This window comes from Aquila chrysaetos, chromosome 24, assembly GCF_900496995.4.
Source record: "Aquila chrysaetos chrysaetos chromosome 24, bAquChr1.4, whole genome shotgun sequence".
Lineage (NCBI taxonomy): Eukaryota > Metazoa > Chordata > Aves > Accipitriformes > Accipitridae > Aquila > Aquila chrysaetos.
The window spans coordinates 5,543,661-5,553,753 of record NC_044027.1 but is presented as its reverse complement, the minus strand read 5'-3'; the positions used below and the strand labels follow the sequence as shown (position 1 = coordinate 5,553,753).

At 43.3% G+C, this 10,093-nt stretch overlaps 1 protein-coding gene across 2 annotated transcripts; it reads left to right on the top strand.

Moving 5' to 3' along the window:
• Positions 1–2,949: 2,949 nt before the first annotated feature.
• Positions 2,950–9,063, top strand: SRSF3 (serine and arginine rich splicing factor 3). Of its 2 annotated transcripts, none has more exons than XM_030000503.2 (6): positions 2,950–3,089; positions 3,907–4,114; positions 4,665–4,799; positions 6,998–7,036; positions 7,846–7,932; positions 8,204–9,063. In XM_030000503.2, exons 2-6 carry the CDS (start codon positions 3,909–3,911, stop codon positions 8,229–8,231), a joined length of 495 nt encoding a protein of 164 aa, XP_029856363.1. In that variant the 5' UTR covers positions 2,950–3,089; positions 3,907–3,908; the 3' UTR covers positions 8,232–9,063. The 2 variants fall into 2 exon arrangements, with proteins under 2 accessions (XP_029856363.1, XP_029856364.1); XM_030000504.2 differs by lacking the exon at positions 2,950–3,089 and adding an exon at positions 3,139–3,333.
• Positions 9,064–10,093: the final 1,030 nt, after the last annotated feature.

Here is a 10,093-nt window from a genome sequence, read left to right as displayed (position 1 = left end):
AGGCACAGCTAAAAGCTTTCACGGTGTAAAAAATTATATATTTTAAAAGTAAGGGAATAAGGAACAGGGACTTTGTAACCTGTAAACAGAAGAGCAGTTGTGGTAGGAATAAGCTTACGCCAGCTGGTTGTAATATATCTAAAGATCAGGCAAGTGTAAGTCACTGTTTCTTTAAAAAGTAGCCTTCATCAAGATTAGTCTGTTGGCAGGATGTGAAAATGGGTTGAATCCACAAGAACTTCACAAGCACCTAGCTGAGGTATGACTACGTGCAGTCAGCTTTCAGACTGAAGTAAAGGCCTGTCCCCTCAGACCAGTTCCTGTTGGATTCGTGTAATGACATTTCCTAGCAAAAGACCTTTCTGTAGAGAGACTCATGCCAGTAAATAAGTATTTTTGCTAATGTCTAGTTTTGCTTGAGGAGCAACTCTAAGAGATCCTATTGCTGATAGAAGTATTCTTCAGTAAATACTGTCTCCTGAAGTATCCCTTAAATTTGGCTCACATGGCTGAGGTTTCTTCCAAATCATAATGGCTAGAATGTGTTCATCTTTTAATGTGAGATTTAAATCTCAGAAACCATGACAGCAGCTTGAATATAACACCTTACTTCATGTCAGTGTGGCCATGGATTCTGGTCTGGCCATGTTATAAACTAGATAACTGTGTTCCACTGTAATTGTGCAGGCGTTAGATGCCTCTTCAATCTAGTCTCGGCGCACCTGTTTAGAGTAGATATGGTTTTGTTTGTAAAGTCAGTGTTCTCTCCTTCCTTTTATGGAAGATCCAATGAACGTAAAAGTTCTGTACATCTCATAAATATTGGACGAGAATGGCATTTTCTTACTGCAAAAGCAAGAGAGTTGCAAGGCAGCAGGATTTTTCAAACACTATCTTACAAACTTGGAATAAGGAACAAAGTAATGTAACACAATGCAGCTTTCATATATGTGTACATGTACACATATATAGTGCTGCTCAGAGCTGTTTCAGGGTATCATCTTTCGGAGGACAATCAAAACGCTGACTTTTGAATTACTGAAGTGCTGCGTGGCTATGTTGGGGTATCCTAAAACCGACTGTGGAAATAGGTTGGGGTTTTGGCTGAATACAGTTGCCTCTGTTCTGACCTCTGCCTTTTGTCACAGTTGCGTGCCACATTTAGTTTCTTTATAATGCCAAAAGCAAACTGAAAATGCATTATGTTTGGATGACGTGCTTTTTACAGCATGTGATTTATAAAACATGGTGGTGGGCCTAAGCGCACGTAAGAAGTGCCTTGAATAGAACAGGTAGTATGTCCTAGATGAATGCTGAATGTCGTGTTTACTTTGCAGGAGGTGAACTTACTTCTGAATAAATCCTTTGTTGCCAAGTCTGTCATCTGTAATTATTTTCATATGTCATGTGTAAATTTGATATGGAGTTAGAAGATCTGTTAAGATTACAGGGTTGTCCCAGTTGCTCTCTAACTAATGTTTGGTGTGTTTTGGTTTGGTTTTTTTTTTAAATACTCATTATTGTAAAACTTAAATCATGTGTCAAATGTACATTAGGTGATGTGAGGCAGTGTCTAGTTAATGTTGCAAACGCCAGTCGAGAAGGGAGGCGAGCATGGAAAATCACCATCTCGAAGTCATAAAGTGAAATGGCTGAACAGCCCTAAGTAAACTTCAAATTATTTCCTTTCATTGTGTTGCCTCAGGAAATGAACCATCAGCTAATTTAGATTACAATGCATTAGATTAATTAAAAGCAGGTAACTGTCAGATAACTGTACACATGGTAAAGATACTTTAGGGCATCAGTTACCTCAAAATCCTTGTTGTTTTTCTGTCCCTTCGCCAATTTTGACCCTTGGGAGGATTTTACTGAGAAGAGGCTCTTAAAAATAATGAGGGACGCTTCAAAAGATTTTGGAAAATTCTAATGAATTATAGCAACAGGATGTCTTTAATTCCAGTATTTTTTTTTTACATGCTGGTACAATTCTCGTAGACTGAGGATGCACAGTTCCAGCTTGGAAAACACAGTACATGTGCATTAATTTGCACTCAAAATGCCTTACTTATCACATATAATATTACTCAAAGTATTATTAATTATACTTGTACCAGATGAATCTGTCTTCTCTGGCCCAAGTCAAAAAGGTAAAGTCTGGGTTAAACACAGCCTACAGATATGGCTGCAAAGTGACATTTTGGGAAGTTACTGCAGCAGCAGCCCTGGATGGGTTTCTCGTATTAGTTGATAACCTGAAACAAGGTTTGTTATCTAACGCAACCCCTCTGGAGCAAGCTGGGTTTTTAACTCTTGTTAAAACCTAGCTAAATGAATGAGTTTAGTAAAGCACATCAGCACCACCGACTGTGCCCTCTGTAAGTAAAATTCCTCAGTTCAAATCCTCTCATTTTCTATTGAGCGCTGAAAAAAATCACTTCCCTCTTTTGGGCCTCAGTAGGTGGAAGCCCACACATAACATTTACCAAAAACTATGGGTTAACACTGGTTTGCTCAACACATTTAAAGCCCCTGACCATGGGGAAAAATGGCTATTAGTGAATCGAAGCTTTCATACGTGTAAAACCCTCATGATGAGCGGATGCTGCTTAAAAAACATAGTCTGAATGTATCCCACCGGGTAAGGGAGACACAAGAAAACAAAACCTTCTTTTTTCCGTTTAGCCAGCAAAAGAGCCTCCCTGGGCGTGTTGCCGTTTCGTGATTTGAGGGACCTGACGTCTCCCCTCGCTAATCGGTTTCTAAAGCGAAATTTTGGGCGAGAGGAGGGGAAGCTGCCGACCTGAGAGCTCCCGCCATTCTCGCTGAGGTGAAGCCCGCCCGCCGCCGTTTGGGGCCGCGCGGAGGCGGTGGGATGAGAGGAGCTGTCAATCAGCGGAACGGCGCCCTCTGATTTGCTGCCGCCTGCTCACACGTAGGAGCGGGCTGTCCGTATATAAGGGCGGGCGGGGTAGACTCCTGCCGCCATTTTGTCCAGTGAGGAAAATCGGAGCGGGAGTCTCGTTGAGGGTCGAGTCGGCTACGAATTTAGCGCGGGCTCCCTTCGCGCGCCCTCCCTCTTAGCATCGGTGAGGATCTTCACCTCGGAGGGCGGGGGGGAGGCGGCACCCGCGGTCTCGGTCCCCGGCAGGGCGGATGGAAGCGGCGGGGCCCGGTGGCGGCAAACAAAGAGCAGCCGCCATTTTGTAAAGCTGGGCCGCGGGCGGTGGCTGCTGCTACGCTGAGGAAAGCCGGGCGGGGAGAAGGCGGGTAGACCACGGATTGCCTTGAAGAGCCCGCTCGCCGCCTTTTCTCCGTGGCCAGTGAGGCGAGGTGCGGCTGGGTGGGAGGTGCCGCGGGGGTGGTGGTGGCGCCTTTCCCGCCCGCTCCGGGGGAGCGCTGGTTCCTCACCCCGCTCACGCAGCGCTGGGGAGATACTCAGGAGGGATTCCCCGAGCGCTCCCGGCGTGGCCTCTGCCGGACATGGCGCTGCTTCTCCCCTCGGCATGTGCAGCTTCCCCCGGATCCCGCTCCGAGAACAATGGAGCCTTTCTCCCGCGCAGCGCTCCCCCTGCAGGCCCGGCCCCCGCTGTAACGCCGTGGCAGGCGAGAGGGACGCTGAGAAACGCTGCCCTTCAAAGTTGGGGGTTTTAAAAGTAAAGGAAGTTCCCTGAAGTAGTGAATTTTAATCACGATTACGATATAGCAGCTAGCTTTTCTGTTTGGTTTTAAACACTCTCCTTCCCTCCACCACCCCTTCCACACAGGTTAATGTTTTTATCATGTCCGACCATATCACTGTTGGAAGTTTCTGGGAAAAGCAGCCAACAGAACTGCTTCCCTTGTAAGTGAATAGACCCTTGCTGTGTGCTAAATATACATGAGCTTTTTTTTTTTTTGTCCTAGCAATGCATCGTGACTCTTGTCCGCTGGACTGCAAGGTTTATGTGGGTAACCTTGGAAACAATGGCAACAAAACTGAACTAGAGCGAGCTTTTGGCTACTATGGACCACTGCGCAGTGTATGGGTGGCGAGAAATCCTCCTGGTTTTGCCTTTGTGGAATTTGAAGATCCACGAGATGCAGCTGATGCAGTAAGAGAACTAGATGGAAGGTAAAATGTGCTTCTTGCGTGTTTGGCTTGCCTGGTGAAAATAAGAGAAATTGTGGGTAGTGATACAGTTTAAATTGGGAAGCTTCAACTGGCAAAACGAACAACTTGACACGTTTATTACACAATATTTATTTGTATGGTGATATAAGGGTAGTCTTTCTTAATAGCGTGAGAATAGCATTGGAACAGTTAATTTTACATGGTACAGAGTTGGACTCCCAAGCTAGACATAACTTGGACCTCTTGGTGTGCATTAGTTAAATTCAAGATGGTGTTACTATAAAGAGGCAAAACTGGTGAGGGAGACAGTCCTTGGTTCCTTCTCTACCCACTTTAGTAGTATGGCAAGCTTTCAGAAGTGGCTAAACCTTTGGTCTGTCATGCTGGAGTCTACTCTTTTAGACTGTGAATACTGTATACTTCAACTAACATGTATAGGCAGAATGTTTTTGCCCTTGTCTTTTACCTTCCCACTCTCGATTCTGTCAGTTTTCTTCTGCGTGGAGACTTGCCCCTGGAGATGCTAACCAATGTCAATCTCTTTTCCCAGAACCCTCTGTGGGTGTCGTGTCAGAGTGGAACTCTCCAATGGTGAGAAACGGAGTCGGAACCGTGGTCCACCTCCATCCTGGGGCAGGCGTCCTCGAGATGACTATCGCAGGAGAAGTCCTCCTCCTCGTCGCAGGTACCCTAGGTCAAAGTACACTCATAGAGCTGTTGGCACTGTTACCACTTAGCATCCTAGAAGCAGGCTTTTTAAAAGCATGTTGATGGATAACATTCATCTATCTGATCACAATTTGGAGATGGCAAATGCTTAAAAAAAAAAAAAAAGAAACCCCCCCGAAACCCCACAAAATCGAGGTGAACTTAAGTTGTGTTGAATGTTGGCTTTTGTCCTTAGGTCACTGTGCAAGTTGGTAGTCAGCGCCCTCTATCCTGGACCTATCCTCGTTCCTCCTAAAATCTGCTCATCTTCTAGTCACACTTTCCCTTTCTTCCCCATACTTCAACTTAGGCTGTTCCTTTCCTTTATTCCATAATGGCGAAACATGACATACAGCAGCTTAGCATTTCCATACAGATGTGTTTCTCCGCTTTGTTTGCACAATTTAAATACTTTCCAAGTAGGCAGCTGTTTAATAATAGATGAAGTAACAGTTGCTCTAAACATCTAGAATCTTTACACTTTAGTGTTAGTTTGGAATTAAAGCATCGTGTGACAATCCTGTCACTTGAGGTTTGCAAACCCAGCTCTAAAATATAGCAGGATTTTTGGTAACTGACACGTTCTTGGACCCAGACTAGCTTGTCTGGCAGTTTAAGTCTGCAACGTGGTTTTTGCAGGACTGAATTTACCTGTTGCAGGTGAGTGAAGTCCTCACAAGTCAGGGTTTCAAGCTTACCCTTTTGCTGTTGAAAAATAACACATTAGGAGTATTTGTTAGCTAATAGATGGTTGTACTGATGGCTTGTTTTTCATTTTTTTTATGCTTTTTGGTCCATCTATTAATAAAAATGAACCCGTTACAGAGTCACCATCATGTCTCTTCTCACCACCCTCTGAGTCTGCATTAGCCAGTCAACTAGCCCTTTCAGCGTCATGTGACCAGCGCGCCCCATTCAGCTTGGCTGGTGTCGTTTCACATGACCCAGGCATGGCCAGTCGTCAGGTTGCACCGCCCTTTGGTTCCCGAGCATGCTGTTTTCTCTCAGCCTTCTCTCCAACCTTAACCAAATCGGCAGCAGCCACCTCGACCGCCCACACATTCCCGGCCAATCAGCTCAGCTGTTTATTTACCAAATGTCTTCACAACAACTACAGCAGCAGCCTTCGGCTAACAAAAAAGCAGGAAAAATCCACAACACCCCCTTCGCCAACCAACTAAATACAACGCAACATCTGGCAAAACCTTTTCAGCAAATTCTTCTTGGCAGTCAGTCCGGCAGCCTCACCTCACCATTTCTAGCTTGTTGAAACCAAAAACTAGTAAGTTTTTCCTGCTTATACAGTTTACTGCTGGTTAAAATAAGGAGTAAGCGGCTTATAAGTAATTACTTTTCTCAATCAAAGGCTGGCTGTGCATAATTGAGTGGTAACGTACATATGTTGCTTGAGAAAACTTTTAAGGGTGATATGGAAGCTCTTACACTGTGAATAACGTAAAAACCAGTATATTTGCATGTGAGATGCCAAACTAAATTTTTAATGAAGCTCTAACAAACTTAGCTTTTCCTTGCCAGAAAAATCCTATCACCTTTAAATGGTTTTACTAACAGTTTTCAAAACTTAAAACAATTACTTTTTGGGATGAACTGGGCCGAGCTAAGGTTTTTTTTTTTTTATTTTTATTTTTTAAGAAAATAGTCTAAACACACTCTATGGCATTAAAAATGACAATCACAAATATGCAGTTCTAATGTAGCACTTAATGGCATTATCAATATTTACACTGAGCGCATTTTCACTTTTTTCCACTTGGTATCTCTTATGTCTTGTTATGGACCTTTTTGGCTTGCATGGGTTCCAAAACATTTGGTCTGTGCTTTTTTTTTTTTTTTTTTTTTTTTTTGGAACCACTTGTGGGACTTTGGTGTGGTGTTCTGGGCAGTGTATTTAGTTGAAATGGAAAGTGTTGCATTGGACAATTCTGCTATGAAGCATTCTTAGTTAAAGTGAATTCGTGGTTGGAAACGTGCTGTTCACACTGAGCTTTGTTTTACTGCCTAATCTTTCCATGCCTTTTACTGGATGATGGATGCCAGTTATTCTTGGCACGTTCCCTGGGCCCAACAGTGAGTTTGACAAGTTGGGAAATGCCTCACCCCATTAATGCTAAAAGAATTGATAAAAAGGCCTCACATTTCTTTTTCTGGTTCTAGATCACCACGAAGGAGAAGCTTTTCTCGTAGCCGCAGCAGGTATGCATCAGTTAATTACAGCATGGACCATTTCGTCCAGGAGGTTTACAAAGAAATGAACCAAAATAGTTTAACGTTTGGGCTGTATGCATTAATAGACTCCAGGGTAGGCTTTGTAATTTCGGTAAAAGGGAGAAAAGGGTTTGCTTCTGTTACATTGCTTGCCTGGAGTTACTATATTTACACAGCTATTTGAGATTCCAGGGTTATCAGCTGAAGGATATTAAGAATGGAAGTAACTAGTTCTTCTGTTCTGCAGCTGTCCAAGGTTCCTGCCAGTTTTTCCACAAAGTTTCTGTGTTAATGTGCTACTTCCTTCCAGATAAACCATGAGCCACAAGTACAGATGATAAGAAGCGTAGTGACCATGTTCTGCTGTCCCATACTGGAAAGTGTTAGGTGGTAACGACACAGCGGTGTAACGTGGTTTTGTGTTAGGGTCTTTGAAGCTTCCAGAGTTTACATGCTATTTTTACGTTCTTGTAGCATAGGATGCTGCATTGCTGTAAGGGATGTGTCGGTATATGTGGACACGCCATGTTAGCTGAGGCACTGTCGCTTGCAGTGTGACTCTGAACAGATGTAAACTGCTGCAAAGGAATAGATCAACACAACCTAAGCTGTGTTGTGTAGCTCAAGCTGATTATCCTTACCTGAAGGAAAGGCTAATATCATAATCTTTAACAGGTTTCCCCTGGTTGAATAGTTAAAAACCTAACTTCCTTAAGGGAAGCTTTTTAGATAGCCTTGTTAACCTAATTCAGCTTTGCTTTGATGCTATAATCATCTTGCATTGTAATCTTTACCAGGTCCCTCTCCAGAGACAGAAGAAGAGAGAGATCACTCTCACGGGAGAGGAATCACAAGCCTTCTCGTTCCTTTTCCAGGTCTCGCAGGTAGGATGAGTCTTTTAGTGGTTATGCATTTTCAATAAATCTGTGAAAGTGATTGTTTCCATGTCTTGGTAATACTGAAGAAGGTTGTGGTGGAGAATCATCTCTAGTGTCTTATGAAGTTCTTTGTCTTGAAGAATTAAATACTCAGTTTTATTAAACGAACATTATTTTTTAAATGCTTATCTTGCCATCTACTGATTGGGGCTGAGGGGTTTAAAGCAAAATCTGCTGCTCTCAGCACCTGGTTACTAATGTGTCTTTTCTTCTTTAGTCGCTCCAGGTCAAATGAGAGGAAGTAGGACTATGAGAAGGAGCTGTGTACAGGAAGTCATTAGATCTGAGGACAGGAGGAGTATGTACAGAACATTGTTTTGTTTTGAAACTTCATAAAGCTTGGTGCATTTTTAAAATGTTTTAGCTGTTGAACTTGCTTTGTTCCTTGTATCTTGTAACAGGTGGCAAATGTAAAGATGTGAATCTGTATATGGTTCTGAGCAGATCATATGATTTGTAATATTAATCACTTTACAATGTACCATTATGCATAACTTTTTGTTGCGTTGAATGGTAAGCAGTTTGTCTGGCATAGATAGAATGCTTCTGGTCTTGACGTGCTGGGGAATGTTTTGCTGGGATTCAGCTTTTGGAAGGAGGCATGCAATGAAGATGTGTTCATTGCGGAAGCATGGCCATGAGCGGTGTTTGTGCAGAACAAGACGCAGATGCTTCATAGACAGTTCTCGGAAATAGTCAGGAACGTCGAGCGAGCGGCCTGTGAGGGGAGTGACTGAGCTGCAGTTTTATCCAGAGCTCTAGTTCTGACTTCCATTACCTGGAAGTGAGCTACTTTGTATTACGTGAAATATAAATCTTTAGCCATAGGGTCAGTTAATTTTGTACTTCATGTGACTAGAGTACTTCTTAAATAGATGATTGTTGATTGACCATCTATTCCAGAACCTCTGAATAGACCAAATACACAGCAGAACTGACAACTGGAGTGGATGTGTTGAGCGTGTAATGGTACATTGTAAAAGTTACAAATTAAACATTTCTTTACTGTACAAGAATTTTCATGTCACTTGTAAAATGTCTTTTGTGAGATCCTTGGGATTAAAGTTTTGGTTACAACTTGTTGTTTAGTATTTAACTTGAGTACCTGCTATATACGTTTGCATTGCAGAACGTGCGCTTGGGTCTTGTGGTGCAACTGGGTTCAAATTAAATGCGCTCCACAGTATGGGGTAAGGTGACACTCACCACATCTCACTGCAACACACCTGTGAACTGTTCAAATGCTGCTGTAAGTTGCAGGTCACTACCTGCAGCTGTGCTCTGTACCCTCTCGCACCTCGGTGAGGGGCAGGGCCTCATTCTGTCACTGGCATCTCATGCCAGTGTTAGAAATGCAGCCTAGGTGAGCTGGGTAGGTGATGCTGGCTTGGCTTCTTGCCTAATGGTGAGCTCCAACATGCTTACTCAGAAAACCAGCTCGAGATACCAAGGTTCACAATATTTTTTGCATCCTGGATGTGGGTTGGTAATGACATTTAAGGTATTCTTCATATCTGTCAGTTTTGAAATGACTGGTCTGTAAACTGAAGCTTTGCATGAAGATTTCACATAGAGTGTAAAACCCTGGCATGGCTCGAGTGCAATCAGAGCTCCCAAACTGCCTAACGGCCCCTTTTTTTCCTGTATCCAAGAGAAGATGAGCTACATCCGTTTCAGTCATGTCCGTTTAGATTAAACCCATCATACTGAACAGTCTTGTCGTTTAATTTCCTTCACTTGTGGTGTCCAGGCGGGGACAAGATGATGGCAAAGCTGTAATGGAAAGAAACTGCTACTTCACACAGTGCCTAGAAAGGGGCTGTGTGAAAGGGGAGTGGGGACAACGTGTGGTTCTGGTTCATCACAGCAGCTGGGGTGCAGTGTCATGATTTTTTTTTTTTTTTTTAACTAAGGTACTGTTTATGGTTGGACTTGGTGATCTTAAAGGTCTTTTCCAACCTAAATGATTCCATGATTCTCTCGACAGCCACTGGCCCAGTGTGCTGTGGTACAAGCACAACCAGCCTCATGTTCACTGCAAAGCAGGAAGGCTGCAGGTGGTGCAAAAGGCACAAACAGCCCTAAATGATCTTAAACTGGGAGCGTA

What these genes read in the sequence shown, in the direction of transcription:
- SRSF3 (XM_030000503.2), top strand. Translation starts at nt 3,909, where the DNA reads ATGCATCGTGACTCTTGTCCGCTGGACTGCAAGGTTTATGTGGGTAAC. An exon ending in AGTCCTCCTCCTCGTCGCAG is followed by an intron (nt 4,800 to 6,997) that starts GTACCCTAGGTC and finishes TTCTGGTTCTAG; the next exon opens with ATCACCACGAAGGAGAAGCT. An exon ending in TCCTTTTCCAGGTCTCGCAG is followed by an intron (nt 7,933 to 8,203) that starts GTAGGATGAGTC and finishes TTTCTTCTTTAG; the next exon opens with TCGCTCCAGGTCAAATGAGA.